The 21,469-nt window shown below is 38.2% G+C and overlaps 1 protein-coding gene and 1 pseudogene across 2 annotated transcripts in view; one reads left to right on the top strand and one right to left on the bottom strand.

The window, feature by feature from the left end:
• TTBK2 (tau tubulin kinase 2) overlaps positions 1-21,469 on the bottom strand; it is a 187,299-nt gene that overhangs the window by 46,826 nt on the left and 119,004 nt on the right. The window contains exons 7-9 of the mRNA XM_008069951.2: positions 17,894-17,959; positions 11,536-11,628; positions 10,357-10,482 (exon numbers count right to left, since the gene is read on the bottom strand). Coding sequence (XP_008068142.1) covers positions 10,357-10,482; positions 11,536-11,628; positions 17,894-17,959 — 285 coding nt within the window. The remainder of the gene's footprint in view (positions 1-10,356; positions 10,483-11,535; positions 11,629-17,893; positions 17,960-21,469) is intronic.
• LOC103272453 lies at positions 20,803-21,312 on the top strand (annotated as a pseudogene). Its single transcript, XR_002482649.1, has one exon. The product of XR_002482649.1 is annotated as a 28S ribosomal protein S17, mitochondrial pseudogene (transcript).

The following is a 21,469-nucleotide window of genomic DNA, read 5'->3' as shown; positions in this document are numbered from 1 at the left end:
CCACTGCACTTCAGTCTGGGCAACAGAGTGAGACTCCAACTCAAAAAAAAATTTTTTTTAATTAAAAAATAAAAATAAAAATAAAATTTCACTTTTCAGTCGGGGTCTCCCTCTGTTGCCCAGACTGGAATGCAGTGGCACCATCATGACTCACTGCCGTTTCCAACTCCTGGGCTCAAGCAATCCTCCCACTTCAGCCTTCCAAGTAGGTAGGACTACAGGCACATGCCACTGTGTTCAGCTAATTTTTTATTTTTTATTTTTTGTAGAGATGAGGTCTTGCTATATTGTCCAGGATGGTCTCAAACTCTTGGGCTCAAGCAATCCTCCCACCTCAGCCTCCCAAAGTGCTGGGAATATAAGTGTGAGCCACCATGCCTGGCCTCACTTTCACTATATAATAGCAATCAGTCATCTGACATAGGCACAATGCTTAGAGATGTACTCCTTTTATCTTAACAAAAAATGTACTACATTTACCTCCATATGGAATTCCAATTTACTCTCTCAAAGAGAATATAGACCAAGTCCAGCCTTTGCAAAAACCAAGTACTACTTATGATGTGATATCAAAACTCACTGAGAATCCTGATTCCTAAATTCTCGTTTAATAAATGATAAACTAATGGATCAATAAAGCACTTAAGCAGGAGAGCATAATTGCAATGCTGGCTTGGTTGGTTCAAAGGCAGATTATTTACCGCAAAGAAACTTCCCAACCTGAGTGATAAGTAGATGTAAAAGAGGGAAAGAAATGCACATATTCTTGACTTTTCTGTTCTTCCCTGGGATTTTAGCAACATTGGTAGAGGAAAAAAAAATTAAACTGCACCCATCCTCTGAAGAACTAAACTAGCAAAAAATAGAGACCAAATAAAAAGATTGAGTCGAAGAAGCTGCAGAGCTTAACCAGTTTTTACCAGTAAGTTGTGTATTGCTTCAGAACGGGGATATGTTCTGAAAAATGTAGCATTAGGCAATTGTACTGTTGTGAAAACATCACAGAGTGTGCTTACACAAATTAGATGGCATAGCTTACTGTATAGCTCCACTACATGGTAGCGGTCCCCAATCTTTTTGGCATCAGGAACCAGTTTTGTGGAAGACAATTTTTCCATGGACCGGGGAGGAGGAGTTGGTTTTAGGATAATTCAAGAGCATAACACTTATTGTGCACTTGTTTCCATTATTATTGCACTGTAATATATAATGAAATGATTATACAACTTCACCATGAAAAAAAGAGGAAGGGATGGAAATGGTAAATAAAATAATAGGTGGGCCACATGTGGACTACAGTAAATTTTGGATTCTGACTTATAATTTACAGATGCAGCTGTAAATTGAAGTACATCAACTCACTTGTCACTCACTGATAAGGTTTTGATATGAGTCTGTGAGCAATAATTTATTATGGTCTTTGTGCAGTCAAACCTCACTGTCAATGTTAATCTGTATTTGCAACCACTCCCCAGTGCTAGCATCACCACCTCAGCTCCACCACAGATCACCAGGCATTAGAGTCTCACAAGGAGCATGCAGTCTAGATCCCTCACATGTGTAGTTCACAATAAGGTTCGCACTACTATGAAAATCTAATGCCACCACTGATCTGACAGAAGACAGAGCTCAGCTGATAATGTGAGTGATGGGCAGATGAAATACAGATGAAGCTTTGCTTACTCGTCTGGTGCTCACCTTCTGCTGTGCAGCTCAGTTCCTAACAGGCCATGGACTGATATCAGTTCATGGTTTGGGGATTGGGGACCTCTGCTATGTGGTATAGCCATACATGTATATGTATATATGTAGCTCCTAGGCTACACTTGTAAAGCATGTTACTGTTCTGAACACGATAAGCATTTGTAACACAAAGCTAAGTATTCGTATATCTACATATGTAAACACAGAAAAGGTACAGTAAAAATATAATATTATGGTCATTGCCCTGCTAAGCTATGGTGTGGCCATGTGCTCTTTGAGCTATGGCCAGGCCATGTTTTCTTAAGCTTTGGCCACCTTCCTTTCTTTGGGGAGGTGAACCCCCCCCCTCTAATTTTCTAAATAAACTATATTCTCTAAAAAAAAAAAAAAAAAATTATAAGCTTATGGGACCACCACTGTATATGCAGTCTGTAATTGACTGAAATATCATTATGCAATACATGACTGTATGCTAAGATACTGGAGAAACCCAGCCTCCATGGTTGGCTGCCCTAGGACCTGAGGTAGTATGAGATAGCATGGTTACTTGTTCAGTCAAAAGTGCTGGCTGATATCAGTCTTTCCTTTCAGGGACTCAACCAACTCACAAAATAAATTATCTGGCAATACAGCAAACTAAGGCTTCTCAATGGCTCCTAACATGGCCAATAAAAAAGGTAAACAACATTTTCTTATAGACTTAACAGTACAAAGCAGCAGAAAGGAAATAAGAAAAGTTCTACTAAGATATAAGCAATGTTGCATAGAATACAAGAATGAAGAAAAATGAAATAATTGTGAGCAAATGCAATGTTACTGAGGTACATGCAAAACCATTTACATTTTATATATATATATATATATATATATATATATTTTTTTTTTTTTTTTTTTTTTTTTGAGACAGGGTTCCGATTTGTTACCCAGACTGTAGTGCAGTGGAGTGATCATGGCTCAACAGACCCTCTTACCTCAGCCTCCCAAATAGCTAGGACTATAGGTGTGCACCACCATACCCAGTTAATTTTTTGTAAAGATAGGGTTATGCAGCAACTTAGATGACTTAGAAACAAAGAACTGAGTATTACATGTTCTTACTCATAAGCAGACCTTGAACAACTATTGTAATACTATAAGAAAGGGATTGGCAGTAGTGAGAAACTGCTAAGGGAGGAATCTGCCAGGGGAAGAACCTGCCAGGGGAGGCGGAAACACACCTCATCAACAAGGGTATCTGCATAATGAACATTTGCATACCTAACCCTGAATTATATCTCACATATTTAAAATTTAAAATTAAGCCAGGTTCGGTGGCTCAGCCTGTAATCCCGTGCCTTGGGAGGCTGAGGTGAGTGGATTGCCTGAGCCCGCAGGTTCGAGACCCGCCTGGGCAACTTGGCAAGACCTCATCTCTACAATAAATCAAAAAATTTGCCAGGCGTGGTAGTGCATGCCTGTAGTTCCAGCTACTTGGAAGGCTGAGGTGGAAGGATCGCCAGAGCCCAGCAAATCGAGGCTGCAGTGGCTGGGAGTGGCCACTGCACTCCAGTCTGGGCGATGAAGTGAGACTAAAACTCAAAAAAAAAAAATTAAAAAAATAAAAAAAGATAGGGTCTCGCTATGCTGCCCTGCCTTGGCATCCCAAAGGGCTGAGATTATAGGTGTGAGCCACCTACATGATAGATGTGAGCCTGGCCTACATAATACTTTACAATTTATAGATCATTCTCACAATTACCTCATTAAAAATCTTAACAACAGGCAGAGCTCAGTGGCTCAGACTGTAATCACAGCACTTTGGGAGGCTGAGGCAAGTGCATTGCCTGAGCCCATAGGTTCAACACCAGCCTGGGCAACTTGGTGAGAACTCGTCTCTACAATAAATCAAAAATTAGCTGGGCATGGTAGCGTGCGCCCGTAGTACTGGCTACTTGGAAGGTTGAGGAGGAAGGATTGTCGGAGCTCAGCAGCTTGACGCTGGGATGGCCGTGCATGTGCACTGCACTCCAGCCTGGGCGACAGAGTGAGACTCAACTCAAAAAATATATATATCTATCTATCTTAACAACACTGTGAAGTTGGTATTTTCACTATTTCACAGACCACAAAACTGAGATTTTGTAAGGTCATACAAATGGTGTGCAGCAAAGCACCAATTTAAACAGGTCTTTTAAGTATAGTGCTATTTTCACTGCAGAAGAGTTACAGTTAGCAGGCAAGGCAAAAACAGCATATAGTTGAAACTGTCCTTGAAAGCCCCTTAAAATGCCCATAAAGTACAGAATACTACCATCTCTCAATAGGTACAACATAGCTAGTTTTTCCTCCAGCTCTAGAATAGATGCCTATTTTTTCAGATAAATGTGGATAAAGTGAGCTGGCTGCAGTCAGTGGTCACATTACACCCAAAAAAGTAGTCTTCTTTCAGATATTAGACTCACAGTTGGTAAAGCCTGATTTGAGGCCACTGGGCTGTTGTCAACGAGAAAAAGACTGAGGGAATTGCAGATTCATGATGGCACTGAATCATTACTCTCTAATCATAGGGCCTGACTAAGCCAAAAGGCAGACAGAATCACAGATGTTAAAAATTTTCTATCTCCTTCATATACAGTTGAATTTAAGTGAGTCACATAAACAGGGATGTTCTGTAACTCTACTTTATTCTATAGTTATATTAAATACCTATTCATTGATTTCGATATACATTGAATGCCCACCGTCCTGGATGCTAGGAAAACAAACGTGAACAAAATACAGTCCTATCTTCAAAGTTTACATTCCAAAAGAAGCAATAATCAAATTAAGCAGATTTAATTCAATTTGGCAAACCTTTATTAAATGCCTATCATTGTGCTACACTCTTGAGGAAACTGAGATAAATGTGCAAGGCTCTTAAGAAGCTTTTCTAGTAAGGATACAAAACAAAGTGCTACTTTAAGAGTTGGAAAGAAGAAATCACTCCTGTATGGAAGGAATCAGAAGGAGACTGGGGAAACTGACATCTGATTTGGGCTTTCAATTTCACAAGACAAAGAATGTTATGAAATACAGGCATTCCAGGCAGGGCATGTAGGGAATAGGGCTGGTAGTCCCATTTGACTGCATCAAGGGATCTAATAGCTGGATCACATAAGTACAATGGGGAATGAAAGGAAATAAGGCCAAAGGGGCTGAGGCAGAGAATTCATTCATTTGATCCATCTCCACTACTCATATCCAAGTCAAAGCCACCATCATCTCTTGCCTCTATCTCCTAGTTTCCCTTGCAGTTAGAATTGGTCCAGCATGATTGAGCTCTGGCTACTGGGTGTTTGCTGAAGTGTTGTAGATTACTTCTAGGCCTGGCTATAAAACCCCTAAGCAATCATCCACACTAGCTCTTCCCCTGATGACTGTACAGGGCACGTATTGAAGGCAGCAATGTCAAATATGGGTGGAGTCTGGATTTTCAAGTTAGCACTTAAGAGTTGCCAAGGAGAGCTTGATTAGTGTGTTATGGGATCAAGAAATACATATTTGTGGTGTTAAGAGACTCATTTTTTAAAAAACGTTTTATTTCCACAGCACAGCTCAGCCTATCTCAGCGTCTTCCTAGTTAGTCTCTCTAATTCTTGTCTCATTTGAATGTGAACAACTGCAACAAGTAATCCTAAAGCACAAATTGGACCACCACACTCCTGTTTATAACGTTCCCAAGGCTTCTTGTAGCACTTAGAATCCAAACTCTTTAAAAAGGCCTACTGGTCTCTGCATCATTGGTCTCTGCTTCCTTTTAACCTCATCTCAAACCATTCTCTCCCCTCATGTACTGTGTCTGGTCACACTTGTCTTCTTTCAGTCCTCTCTCATATCAAGGACTATGCACACACAAGTTTTCCTCTCTGCTTTTTAACATTTTTCCTCTTATTTTTTCTCTTCACATGGCCAACACAGTTCCATCTTTTAAGGTTTGGCTTACAAGATTTCCTGACCACCCTATGTTATTTATAGGAGGATCCCCCTTGTCCTCTAGCTCAACCTCCTACAAGCTCACAAATCGCCCATCATCTAGGTCCTCTGAAACAATATAACTCAGATGTTGTCAGATTTATAAAATCCTACAACTTCTTCAAGTCCCTCAAAGCAAGAGGCAAATCTGCATTCTGATATAATCACTGTTTAAATAGTCCCATTCCCAAACTTACAAAGTGTATTTCAAAGATCAGTCAAGCTTCTTTGGCTTTGGATTTCCTCTCTGTCTTATCCTCTGATATTAACAATGTTGTGGCAATGGGTAAACTGGTTGATATACACATTTCAGTTTCAGGATCACCAACAGTGCATATATTTATGGATTTCATTAGTCTTCTCAACTTGCTAAGTGATGCTTAACATAACCTGAATACTTTAATAAAGATATTTCTTGTGTTCTTTCAGAATCATGTGATTCTATTAATTAATGACAATTTCTGGTAATTCTTCATGTAATATTTTAGTTATTTCACTGCATTTTCATTAACCAGTTGTGTTAGTATTTACTTTACAGTGCCTACTGTGCTTGTGGTCATCTCTTCATGGCAACATAGTAAAATGGGAAGAGTATGGACCTTTTTGAGTGAGTTAGAAATGAGTTCATTTTTTGCTTTACTAGTTTTGTGATCAAAGACAACATGTCTAAACTAAGACTCCATAAGATTAGGGTAACTGTAATAATATTAATACCATCCAGGTATTATTGTCACAGTAGCATGTGTTATTATTGTGACAATAATGTGTAAAAGGCAGCAGAGTTCTTCTTTATCCAACCTGATACTGCTATCTTAGTTTACTGTTCACTAGTAATAGTGTCATCTACATGTGGAATTACTGTGGTGAAATTCAAGAGGGTTGGTAAGATTTTACCAGGTACCCCTCAAAAATATTTTCCTTTCTCAAAACACTTTAGGCTGGGTGTGGCAGCTCATGCCTGCAATCTCAGCACTTTAGGAGGCTGAGATGGGAGGATAGTTTGAGGGCAGAAGTTCAAAACCAGCCTCAGCTGGTTACATAGAGAAAATAGATCCCATCACTACAAAGCAAGGAAAGAAGGAAAAAAATTGACGTGGCATACACATCCTAGCTATTCAAGAGGCTGAGGTAGGAGGATCACTTGCGCCCAAGAGTTTGAGGCTACAGTGAGCTATGATCATGCCACTGCACTCCAGACTATGTCCCTTAAAAACAAACACTTTAAAAGAATTTATTTAAATTATAAGATGGACACAAACGTGAAAGGTTTTTTAAAATCACTATTTACATTTCTAAAAGTGTTGGCCCAGCACTCTTTAAAACTTTTTATTTCACAATACTTAAAGATTCATAGGAAGTTGCAAAAATAGTATAGAGCAGTCCCTTTCACCTAGTTTCCCTCAATGGCAACATCTCTCTTTTTTTTTGGTTTATAGCTCTCATAAGTCTTTTATTTTTATTTTATTATTATCTTATTTTAAAGATATGGGGTACAATTCAAGGTTTAGGTATACCCTCCCCGCAGTTTCCCACTACTGCCAATCCTTTTCGTATAGTATTACGATAATTGTTCAAGATTTGCTTTTAAGTGAGAACATGTGATACTATAAGTTCTTTGTTTCTGTTAAGTCACTGAGTATTATAGGTTCTAAGTCCATCCAGGGCACTGGCAACATCTTAAATAACTACAGTAGAATACCAAAACCAGGAAAATGACATTAGCAGAATCCACAGAGCTTATAGTATTTCACCAGTTGTTACATGCACTTAGTGTGTGTGTCTGTGTGTGTGTAGTTCTATAGAATTTTATCATCTGCGCAGATTCATGGTTCAATACTTTGTCTTTTATAGTCGCTATAATAGATTTCAGAATCTAATAATAAAAGCAATATTTATAGTACGGTATCTGATTTAATCTTGGTTATAATTCTGATGTTTTCACCTATAGTTTAACAGACAGAAAACAGTATGTTATGCACCTATAGGCTGATTTTTCTTACATTTCCCGAATAAGAGACTGATTGGCCCAGAGTAAGATCCGATTAAATTTACCTAACATTTATTGAAAATTTAGGTGCCAGGCATGGTATCAGGTATAATATGGGTAAAAAATAAAATAAGACATGCTTGTTTCTCCAGGATTTAAAAAGCAGTTAGGAAGACAGACTCATACATACATATTAATACAAAGTATTGATAAACTTGATGCAATTTCCCAAAACAATAAAACTCTCCAAAAGCAAATTTCAACCTTTATTTGTAAGTGATAGGGACATAAAAGATTTCTAGAAGAAAACAAAATAGAGATTCTCTCTAGGTCTACACCTGCTGTCACAGTAAGGCTATTAAACGAAGTACTTGGCATGTGTAACTTGTTGACGTAATAATGCTCTGTGGCAGAAACACTAATTGTTAAAGATTTACAAAATATACGCATTGAAAGTGAAAGTGACTCTGTAAAAATGCATCACAACTTTTTTATTATAAAGAAAAAATATATTGACTTTGGTCTTAGCTCAGAATATACAAAGTTACAAATATACAACGTATATACAAATATATGTTGCTATTTGAACTCTGACGTAGCTAGGGAAGCAGTTATGCTGAATATGGGTATATTTAATGCTTGTTGCTGAAAGTTTGTTGTTATTTTTAACAACACTGGTTGTCCTATGAGGAATGTAAAATTTTGAAAGAACAGTAATTAAAATCAAATTCTGGAATGAATTTTAAACTGTAAAATTAGCCATAGGACTAGCATTCATTCACAAGAACATTCTCATTCAGAGAAATTTTTCTCAAGATGAAGACTGCATCAGGGCACTGTGAGGGAACCAAGAAAGCTGCAGATTTTTGTGAAATCTGATGTCGCATTGGTACTAGTCTTCAGAAACACCAATCACTTACATCAACATCTTTTTCCCAATTATTCTTCTCCTTTCCACCTGCCCTCTGTTCCCACTAACTGCTCATGAAAGATCAGAGAGCAGGAAAGAGTCAAATGATTTACAGAATCCATGAAACAAAGAAAATGTTATAGCTGATCTCTCCCCCATAAAAAAAAAATTTACTATGCTTTGTTTAGTAAGAGAATATCCAAATAAAAAACTTGAGGACAATAATTTATTAATTTAATTGAAACTAATTATAGGTCTAAATTTCAAACTTTAGCTGGTGAATATAATAGCCTTCTTTAGATTATAGGTTTAACTAAGAAAATGTGATCAAAATTTTCTACTGTCCTACTTTTATACCCCCAAGCAGATTTTGCCAATAAAAAATTATAAGCACCAAAGATAGGAAAAGTTGAAACATTTTCCAGCTTTGCTTGAATCTAGTCTTATAGGTATAATTTTATTACTTTATTACAAGTAATGTAAACTCTACATTTCAGAATATAACACGTAAAATAAGAACACATTTCAAGGCAACTTATATACAATGTAGTTTCTCAATTTGTTAGATAGTCTATGTAGTTTCTCAATTTGTTAGACAGTCTATGTAGTTTGTAATGCATCACCATATGGGAAAGAAAAAGACAAGTTCACCCACTTCAGGTCTAAAAGGACTCAAGGTTGTACAATGCCTCTTTGGTTTATATCCTGTTTATATCTTATACAAAAGCAGAAATTTCACAGAGAAATAATTACTATATGCAAATAAATTCACTGTCCTGTAGACACTTCTTGTCTTCTGACAACACTGATAACACTTTGGAATTTAAAACTTCCATTAACAGCAGTAAAGTCTATGTATTACCCTTTGTAAACAAAAATGATACACTAATACATATTATTATTATTATTAGTCTATGCGTGGCTTCATTTATGTTTTCAGAAGCAGCAGTTATTTTGTATTAAGTCCTGACGAAGTTTCTCCCTGAGAGCAAAATAATCTTCTGAAGTACAGTTGGTTGGGGTTAGAAATGCAATTTGTGGTAGACATAGTCAATCAGTATAAGGCCTCATTAACTGACGCTCTAAGGAAATGATTCACTGACCACAGACAAAATGGAGCTGATAATTTTCACTGATTGCTGTCCTATAGCATATTAGCATATGATATGCAGCCCTTAAGCCCTTGCCAGACGTATTACCTAGCTGGACATTTCCTTCTGGTCAAAAAATTAGCTACAGATTTTACCTAATTTGAACTATCAGAAGTTCTATATACTAAATAAATCACAGCAGGAACAGTAAAATCTGTTATAAGATGAACAAACCTAAAACTCTAATGAAGTCCATCTAGAAGAAAGGAAATACATGAGACAGCAACACACACAAACAAACACACACACACACACCCCAGCACTCTCATCATAAATTAATTTTACCATATTTTCTAGGATATATTAAAATAGTATTATTCTAAAGACCTCTCATATTCATTAAAAATACCCTCAAAGCTACAATGAGTGAAGGCAAAGATTAAGAGAGAGAAGAATTAACTCACAGAGTACACTGGTGAGGGTGGAGGGGGGTTAGGGTTCAGAAACTACTTATGAGGCACAATGTTCACTATCTGGGAAATGGGCCACCTGAAACCCAATCCCCATCACTATACAATATGTCCATGTTAAACAAATATGCATGTGTACCCCCTGAATCTAAAAGAAGGGAAAGAAAAAAAGAATTAACCCACAGAACTTACAAAAGTGGTTACCTGGTAGTCTGGTTTTGTAAAATAATCCAAAGAGGAGATATGGTCTAGAAAGATGCTGAATTCTGGAGGGAGATGTTTCAACATGAGCCTGTGGTCGTATCTCTCCTTGATAGAGCCTACTTGCTCCTGGAAAGTAAAGAGAAAAGGAACCAAAGTCAATTTATCTTGACAGCTATGCATTAAAAGCCCCTTAGTAACAGTCTCAAGAGTATGTATAGGGAATGAAATTGTGGTAATTAAGTACAAAAGCAAAAATGGAGCTCTTACAAATAGCTTAATGCACAGTGCTGTAAAGGGCGAAAAACTGTAATGCAGAATCAAAACAGTAACAGAGTTCTGCATCAGTTGGATTGATAATCCCCAAAAGAAGAAATATATCATAAATCTAATCTACTTTTATCAACATGTGTTCATAGTTTTCTAAATCAAACAATATAATGTGACAATTAAAAACTATTATAGTCAGGTGTGGTGGCTCAAGCCTGTGATCCCAGCAATTTGGGAGGCCAACGCAAGAGGACTGCCTGAACCCAGGGGTTTGATATCAACCTGGGCAACTTGGTGAGACTCCATCTCTACAATAAACCAAAAAGTTAGCCGGGCGTGGTAGTACATGCCTGTAGTTCCAGCTACTTGGAAGGCTGAGGCGGAAAGATTGCCTGAGCCCAGTAGGTCAAGGCTACAGTGGCTATGGACATGCCACTGCACTCCGTCTGGGCAACAGAGTGAGACTCCAATTCAAAAAAAAATAAAATGAAAACTATTATAACTGCTCACTTTACTTATAAAAAAGAAAAGAGAAAATTAGTGACATTAAAAGCTAAGAGGGCCAGGCACGGTGGCTCATGCCTATAATCCCAGCACTTTGGTAGGCAGGGGTGAGGAATGCTTGAGACCAGTTTGGGCAGCATGGCGAGTCCTCGTCTCTACAATAATTAAAAAAAAAAAAAAAAAAGCTAAAAGGGCAACAAATCAAATCAGAAGCTATTAGTATCTATTCTTCATGTACATAGAAAAGATACAACATTAATTAGATCTCTAATATCAGTTCATAAAGAGAAAACTATATATATTAGGATATAGCGAAAGTGCTTGCAAGTAGATTTTCAACAAAAATGCTTACTCAGGAGAAATTTTTATTTCTTCTAACAAAACTGACATCTCCATTCACAAAATTACCTTGTCCTTTATTTTTCTCCAAGGTAACTGGCCAACTACAAACTCCACCAACATGTAGAATAAGGACCAGAGGTCATCATGTCTTCCCATTTCCTTTATAAACAAAACAGAATTCCCCATCACATTACATTACTACTATCTGTGAGTACATTACACTGCTTAAGGCTCAACCGTTTTATTTAATTCTTTATTTTATTTAATTCTTTAGGCTCACATTCTTAAATTTATTTCCCATAAAATTATTTGGTAAATATACCTATATATTTACATAGCTATATTGCAATCTACATGGCAGAATATACATATTGAAAAACTTTTAAAACAAAGAATATCTAAAAACCCAGAAATGCTCATAGTACATTAATTAATGTGTTCAAATAAGAGAAAGGGAAAACCTAAAAGCCAATTAAAAAAAAAATAGCTGAAAATAAGAGAAGCAACCTGATGTTGAAGATTTGGCTTTGGCTGTTCTGGGGGCAAGTGTCGTGAGTTTATCAACCAGGAAGGGGAGAAACGTAAAGGCCCTGGGCCTGCGTAGGACTAGAGTTGCAACTGAGACATACTCGCCCCCACTACATAGCTAGGACCCTAAAATGCCTACATCCCTAATGCAATATTTGATGTGTACATTATACTGTAATTTTTTTCTATAAAATGTAACTGTTTATCAAAGGGGCAAAATGAGTTTGAAAAAATTGTCTTGAGAATTTGTTACCACAGGCCTAACCATTATTTAGCGAGGGTTAAATATATACACCACCTGTGTGGTCTGGAAAACCACACCCAGAAATTAATTTCAAATGTTTTCTGAGTGATCATGTCCTACAAGAATGAGAGAACCAAATGAGAATCCTTTCAAGATAAATGTACCCTTAAATTCAGGCCTCACAGAAGTCCTATAGAAAAAGCCTCACCAAACATATGCTCATTATTCAAAAATATAAAATATAACAGCAAGCAGGCTACCATAAGCTAATATCAGGAGAAACTACAAAGAGCACAATAATAAATCCAAGAATTTCAGAAATGGAATTACAAGATACAGAATATGAAATAAGACTATTTAAAATGTTTAAGTGAAAAACGGAATCAAAATAATCAGAAAGGAACCATAATCAAAAAGCCAAAAGTCAGCAGATTTGAAAAAGGATAAAAAATAATATCTAGTAATAAAAAGCACAATTATAGAAATTAACCCACAGAACTCAATGAACAGGTTAAAAAACTGATCAAACAGAGCAAAAATAAATAATTAATGAATCCCAAAACAGACCTAAAGTAATTATTTAGAAAGCAGTACGGAGACACACAAAAGAGTTAGAAAATCTGACAGTGGCTGGGTGCAGTGTAGTGGCTCATGCCTGTAATCCCAGCACTTTGGGAGGTGGAGGCAAGAGGACTGCCTGAGCCCACAGGTTCGAGACCGGCCTGGGCAACTTGACGAGACCCTGTCTCTGCAATAAATCAAAGAAAATTAGCCTGGTGTGGTGGTGCATGCCTGTAGTTTCAGCTACTTGGAAGGCTGAGGTGGAAAAATCACCTGAGCCCAGAAAGTCGAGACTGTGGTAGCTTTGATGTTGCCACTGTATTCCAGCCAGGGCAAGAGAGTGAGACTGGGTGGGAGAGGGTGGGGAAGAAGGAGGGTGGGAGGGAGGGAGGGAGACCTGAGAATGAACTTAATGAGACACGAAGGACAGAATAAGGTCTAACATACATCAATTTGAAGATCTGTGGGAAAGAATATATAGAGAAAGGGAAAAAGCAATATTTAAGAAGTCATTTCTGAGAATTCTCCAAAATCAATGAAAGACATTAACATTTGCATTTAGGAAGCAAAACATATCCCAAACAGAATAAATATTTAAATATCTACACCTAGACACATTTGTGTGTAGGACAAAAAAAAAAAAAATGTCAAAAGTATTCAAATAAAAAGAACACACTGAATACAAAGTAACAACTATTAAATGAAAAAAGATTTTTCTCAACAGTAATGAAAGAACCAGAAGTAAAATAGTTTTTACAAAGTATTGAGATTGACCTAGAGTCTATAATACTGAGGGATCTATCACAGAAAAAAAGAACTGAGTACCACATGTTCTTACTTATAAGGAGACCTTGAACAATTATCATAATACTATAAGAAAGGGGTTGGCAGTAGTGGGAAACTGCCAGGGGAGAGGGGGTGGGATTGGCAGTGATGGGAAACTGCCAGGGGAGGTGGGGGGCATACTTCATCAACAAGGGTACCTGTCTAATGCACATTTGTAACCTAACCCTGAATTATACCCCACACATCTTTAACATTAAAAATTAAAAAAAAATTTTTTAAAAACTAAGTATTAAGATTAAAAATATATTAATAAAGAATTAAAATAACAGCAGTAAAAGAGAATGAACATAGTCCAAGTGTTGTCCTTGTATTGTTTGGGAATTATTTGTGTTAAAAGTTTAAGAATAAGAAACCGAGCCTAGGCCGGGCTCAGTGGCTCAGCCTATAATTCCAGCACTTTGGGAGGCCGAGGTGAGTGGATTGCCTGAGCCCACGGGTTCGAGACCTGCCTGAGCAACTTGACAAGATCTCATCTCTACAATAAATAAAAAATTAGCCGGGCATGGTAGCACATGCCTGTAGTTCCAGCTACATGGAAGGGTGAGGCGGAAGGATGGCGGAGCCCAGGAGGTCGAGGCTGTGGTGGCCGAGAGCGGCTACTGCACTCCAGTCTGGGTGACAGTGTGAGACTCTAACTCAAAAAAAAAAAAAAAAAATAGATTAAGAAACCAGAAAAAATAGAATGTATTATTTTTAGAGATTATCAATTTAGGGTTGCAGAATATGGAAGAAAGAGATATGACAGAATTATCTGGAAACTTCTAAAAGGCAAGCAATTTTGGAGGTTCCACTATTTTCACTCCTGCATCACCAGGTAAACTAACAGTTGTTGTGAAGTGGTGTTACTGTGAAAAGCATTCTACCCCTCAGGTGTGCTGGGAGCAGAAAAGAAGGTTAAGAATCACTGTTTCGCCGGACTTGGTGGCTCAGCCTGTAATCCCGCGCCCTGGGAGGCTGAGGTGAGTGGACTGCCTGAGCCTGCGGGTTCGAGACCCGCCTGGGCAACTTGGTGAGACCTCATTTCTACAATAAACCAAAAAATTAGCCAGACGTGATAGCGCGTGCCTGTAGTTCCAGCTACTTGGAAGGTCGAGGCGGAAGGATCGCCGGAGCCCAGCAGGTTGAGGCTGCAATGGCCCGGAGCAGCCACTGCACTCCAGTCTGGGCGACAGAGTGAGACTCCAACTCAAAAAACAAACAAAACCAGTGTTTCAGAGACACCCGTATGGAAATTGGAACTGGCAACCAATTCCTGATCAAAACCCCATGCACCCATGCCATAAGAGATAAGATAGACAAGTGGGACCTCATCAAACTGACAAGTTTCTGCAAAGCCAAAGAAACCATCAAGAGAGTGGGGAGACAGCACACAGACTGGGAAAAAATATTTGCCAACTGTATGTCTGACAAAGGCCTAACATCTAGGATCTACAAAGAACTCAAAAGTACCAAAAAGAAAAACAAACAGCCCCATTACACAGTGGGCAAAAGATATGAATAAATAGTTCTCAAAAGAAGACACACGAACAGCCAACAGATACATGAAAAAATGCTCAGCCTCACCAGTCATCAAAGAAATGAAAATTAAAACTACACTGAGATACCACCTAACTCCACTCAGGATGGCTATCATCAATAACTCAGCAACAATGCTGGAGAGGATGCTGTGAAAAGGGAGCACTTTTACACTGCTGGTGGGAGTGTAAACTAGTACAGACTCTGTGGAAAACAGTGTGGTGATTCCTAAAAGATCTAAAAATCGACCTTCCATATAACCCCGCAGTCCCCCTACTGGGAATATACCCGGAAGAACTCAAATCACTGTAGTTCCAGCTACTTGGAAGGCTGAGGCAGAAGGATCACAGGAGCCCAGCAGGTCGAGGCTGTGGTGGCCAGGAGCGGCCACTGCACTCCAGTCTGGGTGACAGAGTGAGACTCCAACTCAAAAAAAAAAAAACAAAAAAGATAGCTGCACATGTATGGTTATCACAGCATTGTTCACAGCAGCAAGAACATGGAACCAACTGTGCTGCCCATCAAAAGATTAAAAAAATGTGGTACATATACACAACGGAATATTATGCAGACATAAAGAAGAACAAAATCATGAACTTCACAGCGACCTGGATGGACTTAGAGTCTATAATACTGAGTGATCTTTCACAGAAACAAAGAACTGAGTATCACATGTTCTCACTCATAAGCAGACCTTGAACAACTATCATAATACTATAAGAGAATGATTGGCAGTAGCAGGAAATTGCCAGGAAGGGGGTGGGGAAGCAGGATTGGCAGTAGTAGGAATCTGCCTGGGGAAGGGGGCGGTGCACACCTCATCAACAAGGATACCTACATAATGAACATTTGTATACCTAACCCTGAATTGTGCCCCACATCTTTAAAATAAAAAAATTAAAAGGAAAAAAAAAAAAGAATCACTGCTATCCACTATCAAATTCCTCTACGTGGTTAGATAAATACCAGATTAACTTTGTTAACCTGCTTAGAAAAAACTCTATGCTGCAAAGGTTTTTACAAGATATCTCCTCTCTCCTTAAATTAAAAATTAAAAGGTATATAATATTTTTCTATTAGCTATGTTGGAAAGGCCCATGTAGCTATTATAATATCTTAAAAATAATACTGTATTTCGAGATTCCAATGTTGACATAATTCTTTAACATACTTAACTGGAAAACCTAGTATTTTAAAAATTTTATAAGAATCTATTTGAAAAATAAGAGTACTTTCCTTTCAAAGTAACTGACTAGTTGTCCTAAAATAAAACAACACTGAATCAAATCAAAAGAGTCAAATGCTTGGCAAAGCACTACACACTAATAAAAACACCTTCACAATTTTCAATTTATAATCATATCATAAGAAACCAAAATAACTGAAGCACAGCATGTAAGAAAATAGCATACTCCTATTGTATTTAGCATTGGTTAGAGTCTCATTAAAGCACTTGTGACTTCACAAAACAAGAACAAGATTAAAAAAAGTACTGTATCAAGGAAATATTTCTTCTTATTGTATCAAGGAATCACTTGTTAAATTTCTCCACTCCCTGTAAACAAGATGAAGGATTAATAATCCATAAAAGGGCACCTTTCCTATTCATAATTACAGTCCAGGATGAGGGAGAAAAAATCAGAGCAGAAGAACAAGGCCAAAAAGAGAGAGGAGAGAGAGGGGAGAGACAGAGGAGGGGGAGGAGGGGAGAGACAGAGGAAAGAGAGGGGAGAGAGGAGAGAGAGGGGAGATAGAAAAGAGAAGAGGGGAGGAGGGAGAGAAAAGAGAGGGGGGAGAGTCAGGAGAGAGGGAAGAGAGAGGAGAGAGATGGGGGAGAGATGGGGGAGAGGGATGGGGAAGAGAGAGGGAAAATGGGGGGGAGACAGGGAAGAGAGGGAGGAGAGGTGAGAGAGGAGAAAGAGGAGAGGGGAAAGGGGGGAGAGAGAGGGAAGAGAGAGGTGAGAGATGAGAGAGAGAGGAGTGGAGGAAAGAGGGAACGAGGAGAGAGAAAGGGGAGAGAGAAGAAGAGAGAGGAGAGGGAAGGGAGGAGAGAGGAGGGAGAGAGGAGAGAGAAGAGGGGAGGAGGGCGAGGGGAGAGGGGCAAGGGGCGAGCGGCAAGGGGCGAGAGGCAAGGGGCGAGGGGCAAGAGTGAGAGCAATTTTAGCCCAAGAGGAAATGGATAATTTACTAACATAAAAGCTAAAATATTTTAAAATTGTCTGCACTTGAGACCTTCTTGAAGGCAAAACTTTTGGTAGGGAGAGATGGCACAAATTAGATACATATTATAGACAAAATGATGACGCTTACATCTTATTAGGTATTGATAATATTCTCAAATAATTTATTGAAGTAGAACACAGATGTTTAGTTTCTTCTAAATTCTATACTGAACTTGTTAATACTTACTGATACCTAATTAAGGACACAGATTCCCCATAGCCATAAATATACTTAGATATTATCTTTTCTGGCAAATCCAATTTTATTTTGTGCGCAGCTGCACATACCTGTCATTACTTTACTATGTATTATTAGTCTTACTAACTCCTTTATCCTCAGTGCCACACAAGAGTGAATTAGAACAACCATTCCAAGTAACTTTGAGATATAAAGGGGATCCTCAACTCCCAAGCACTTTTGACACCATTGTACTCTAAAATCAAGAAGGCAATCTGATTTAAGTCATCAGCATACTTACACACATATGACTCTAGTTAAGATACCTACCCTGTTCCGATGAGCATTGATTGATGCATAACGAACTGTCCCTCGAAAGCCTGCCACAGCTCGAGGCTACAACAAAGCCAAGGAAAGAATAATAAATAAGCTTCAAATAACAGTAGATTCAGCATGCTTCAGCCCATGAAGTAAGTTACAGGAACAAGTCTGTTACTGTCACAATAACACACCATTTATTTTAATTTGTAACTTTTTACTACAAAATTACAGAAAACTAGAGAGAAAATATCTTTAAATCACATCTTTTAAAAAACCATTGATAAATTTTTAGTTAATTTTCAGTCTGCTTTTTTTTCTACCTACATTTTATTTTTAAATTTTTATTTATTTTATTTACTTAGTTTAGAGACAGGGTCTTGCTCTGCCATGCAGGTCAGAGTACAATGGCTACCCACAAGTGCGATCATAGCTTGCTACAGTCTCAAACTCCTAGGCTCAATTGATCCTCCCACCTCAGCCGTCCAAATAGCATCTGCCACCATGCCTGATTAATTTTTTTCCTTTTTTTTGAATCAGGGTCTCACTCTGTTGCGCAGGCTGGAGTGCAGTGGCACGATCATGGCTCACCATAGCCTCAATCTCTTGGACTCAGGTGATCCTTCTGTCTCAACCTCCCAAGTAGCTGGGACTACAGGCACGTGCTACCACACCTGATTAATTTTTTAAAAATTATTTGTACAGATGAGTTCTCGTTTTGTTGCCTGGGCTGGTCTTAAACTCTTGGGTACAACTGATTCTCTCTTCTTGGCCTTTCAAAGTGCTGGGATTACAGGTGTGAGCTTGCTTGGCTCTCTTTTTTTTGTAGAGATAGGCTCTGTTGCTCATGACATCTCAAACTCCAAGCCTCAAGTGATCCTCTGATCTTGGCCTCCCAAAGTGCTGGGATTACTGGTGTGAGCCATCAAACCCAACCTCTACCTATATTTTAAAATACAGTGGCATTTATGACACGTTTTATTTTTAAGTTGGTGTCTCATTCTGATTCTCAGGCTGGAGTGCAGCAGCAGGATCATGGCTCACTGCAGCCTTGACCTCCTGGGCTCAGACAATCTTTCCACTTCAGCCTCCTGAGTAGCTTAGACATGCTACCAAGCCCAGATTTTTTTTTTTTTGGTAGAGATGAAGTCTTGCTACGTTGCCCAGGTTGGTCTTGAACTCCTGGGCTCAAGCAATCCTCCCATCTCCACCTCCCGTCGTGCTTGGACTACAAGTGTGAGCCACCATGCCTGACTATTTTTAAGTATTCTCTATTTAATGACAAGTCTTAGTAACCAGAAGCTTCTATAATCTTTTAAAATCTGCTTTATTTTCTTAGCTGCCATTCAGTGACAGTCATAGTCAGTGGATCTCAATATTTTCCTAAAACATCATGATCAAGAGGAATATCTAATATTCTCAATTTGGTTGATGAAACTAAGGTTGAAGATTCCTCTTTCTAGAAGAAAAATGTCTAAGAGAATATATGAAAGTCTACCATTAATCCTTTTCAGTAATAACAGTAAATAACATTTCAGAAGTTGACATTCACTTTTATTCATTACTGACATGAATCATCAGCTAACATAAAATTGCTTTCTATAGCATGTAATTTTGTCCAGTTATTTTCATTTTAGTATGTCAGGATGAAAATCTCCAGAACTATTATCACATTCTGAAGCCTAGTCCACAGTTAATTAGACATCTAGATGTCCCCCTAATGGATTCTAGCCAAGATAAGTCCAGGAGACTCTTTCTTCTTCTTCTTCTTTTTTTTTTTGGAATTGGAGTCTCACTCTTGTTACCCAGGCTGGAGTGCAATGGCATGCTCACAGCCACTGCAGCCTCAGCCTTCTAAGTAGCTGGAACTACAAACGCATGCCACCACATTCGGCTAGTTTTTGTGATTTATTGTAGAGATGAAGTTTCAAGTTGCCCAGGCTGGTCTCGGACCCTCAGGCTCAGGCAATCCTCTCACCTTGGCCTCCCAAAGTGCTGGGATTACAGGCTGAGCCACCACGCCTGGACTCTTTCTTCTTAAGAGTAAAAAAAAACAAAAAAAAAAAAGAGTGTCACTGGCCTGGCTCTGACCTCACTTCTATCATGGAAAGGTTGAATTAGAGGTAAAGAGAGATTAGCTATTATTAGTTTCTTAATATTAGATATATCTCAAATTTCTTTATGCACATACAATAAATACAAATGAATATTCTTATTTTTCCCTTTTGATTCAAAAGGTAGCATGATGTACACTGTCTATCTTTTATTCATTTAACAGTGCATCTAGGCAATCTTGACGCAAGTAATCAAAGAAATGATACCAGACTCACATATCTCATCTAATTCTAATAAAGAAAAAAATAATAATACCAGGTCAAGGAACTTCAATCACCTCATTTAATGTAGTAAAAACAACTCAAACCCAACTGGGAAAAAAGCCATCTATGCAAATGATTCTAATTCAAAGCAGATTATAATGAACACCATTAGCAAAGTACAATGAGCTATAACACTCAGGAATGGTAAGGTTTATTTCCATTTGGTAGGAGGGAAGAAGGAAATGTCTTAAGAACAGGGAACATTTTACTGGGCCATGAAATAGGTTGTCTTTTGAAACTTTCCCAGTTGATGGCAATTTGGCAATATCTACCAAAATTGCAAATGTATTAATATATATTCTCTTTTGTGCCACAATTTCACTTCTGGAAATTTATCTCAGAGATATAGCAGCATGTGCACAAAACTAGTGGATGATTTACTATCATCAGTGTTTGTGATAGCAAGAGACTGGGTGCAACTTAAATGTCTGTCAAAGAGGACCAATTAAATTATAATATATCCATATAATGGAATCTACTTTGTAGCTGTAAAAATGAATGGGGAAGCTCATATACTGACATGATAAGATTGCCCAGGGCTACACAGCGGAGGTGGAGGTGACCTCAAAGGCACATAATGTCGGTAGCTCATTCATCCGTCCATGCCAAATGGATCGTGGGGAAGGTGATTGGGACAGCAATGCAAAAAACTGCTAAAATGAGAGTGACCAGGCTTGTTCTGGATCCCTATTTGTTAAAGTATTTTAATAAGCGAAAAACCTACTTTTTTCACGATGCCCTTCAGCAGTGCACAGTTGGAGATATTGTGCTTCTCAAAGCTTTACCTGTTTCACGAACAAAGCATGTGAAACATGAACTGGCTGAGATTGTTTTCAAAGTTGGAAAAGTCATAGATTCAGTGACAGGAAAACCTTGTGCAGGAACCACCTACCTGGAGAGTCCAGTCAGTTTGGAAACTACCCACCTAACAAAAAATGTGGAAGCACTCAATATCTTTTCAACACAGTGAAGGAGGACTGGAAGAAGGAGTCAAAGGGAATGATTTACACATTTGCTTTATGGAAAAAGAAATTTTTCTAAGTTTTAACACAAGCTGTATCCAAGTTTTCTTGTGGTATTTATGAAATAGCTAAAAGTAAAAGCCTTGTATAATTTTTCATAAAGGTGAGGAAAAAAAAAAGAAAAGATTGCCCAGATACACTAAGTGAAAAAAAGGTACAGAATGCACATCATGCTACCTTTTTAATCA

The sequence above is a fragment of the Carlito syrichta genome, unplaced genomic scaffold (assembly GCF_000164805.1).
Source record: "Carlito syrichta isolate Samal-C Ts95f unplaced genomic scaffold, Tarsius_syrichta-2.0.1 Scaffold312570, whole genome shotgun sequence".
NCBI classification, from domain to species: Eukaryota; Metazoa; Chordata; class Mammalia; order Primates; family Tarsiidae; genus Carlito; species Carlito syrichta.
Note: the sequence above shows the minus strand (reverse complement) of the source record. Positions and strands in the feature narration are given on the sequence as shown.